General features: G+C 43.0%; 1 protein-coding gene across 1 annotated transcript in view; it reads right to left on the bottom strand.

Moving 5' to 3' along the window:
* Positions 1 to 166: 166 nt before the first annotated feature.
* Positions 167 to 656, bottom strand: part of LOC103610144 (nesprin-1-like) — a gene marked incomplete at its 5' end in the record, with an annotated part of 32,568 nt that continues 32,078 nt past the window's right edge. Inside the window, 1 exon segment of the mRNA XM_008594369.1 lies at positions 167 to 283. Within this exon segment, the coding sequence (XP_008592591.1) occupies positions 167 to 283 (117 nt within the window).

Genomic DNA, 656 nt, shown 5'->3' with positions numbered 1-656 from the left:
AAAGGAAACACATGAAACTTCAACAATTTCTTCCAGATCCTCTGCTCACATTCTAACTATTTTCCACTTCAGAGAAAGAATTTGTAGCCTACTCTGGTCTGCTTTTTAACATGTTTTTGCATGTTTTGGAGATGTAAAGGCAAAGGTCAGAGTGAGTTTGTAAGCTTCAATGGGGGTGAGGTAAAAACACAGACAGCCAGGCTTCTTTTCTTTGCAAACTGTCCATCTCGTGCTCTTCCCTTTCCACAAGCCTAAGAAAGGCTTCCCCAGGTGCATCTTTGATCTATACACAGAAACAAAGAGAAATGTGTTTCTTCACAAATGCTCAGAATCAATGCAAGCTTCATTTTAGAAAATGGGCATAAAGCAGTCCACCAAAAAAAACAAAAAACAAAAAACCACCCTCTTGCTCCCATGGAGCTTACATTCTTATGAGAAAACAGGTAGTATGGAAATAAGCAAACACGCAACACAATGTTTGGCAGGGCTGAGTACCGTGTAGAAAGTAAAGGAGGTAACAGGATAGAGTGTGAGGCGGAGGCAGCACTACTTCAGGAAGCATGTGCTCATATCTCCAAGGCCTCTCTGAGGAACGGACCTGAATGATTCGAGGGAGCAAGCCATGCCATGGGATAAGAACATTCCAGGTGGGGGGC

This window comes from Galeopterus variegatus, unplaced genomic scaffold, assembly GCF_000696425.1.
Source record: "Galeopterus variegatus unplaced genomic scaffold, G_variegatus-3.0.2 Scaffold10665, whole genome shotgun sequence".
Taxonomy (NCBI): Eukaryota; Metazoa; Chordata; class Mammalia; order Dermoptera; family Cynocephalidae; genus Galeopterus; species Galeopterus variegatus.
The sequence above is the reverse complement of the archived record's forward strand: the minus strand, read 5'-3'. Positions and strand labels throughout refer to the sequence as shown.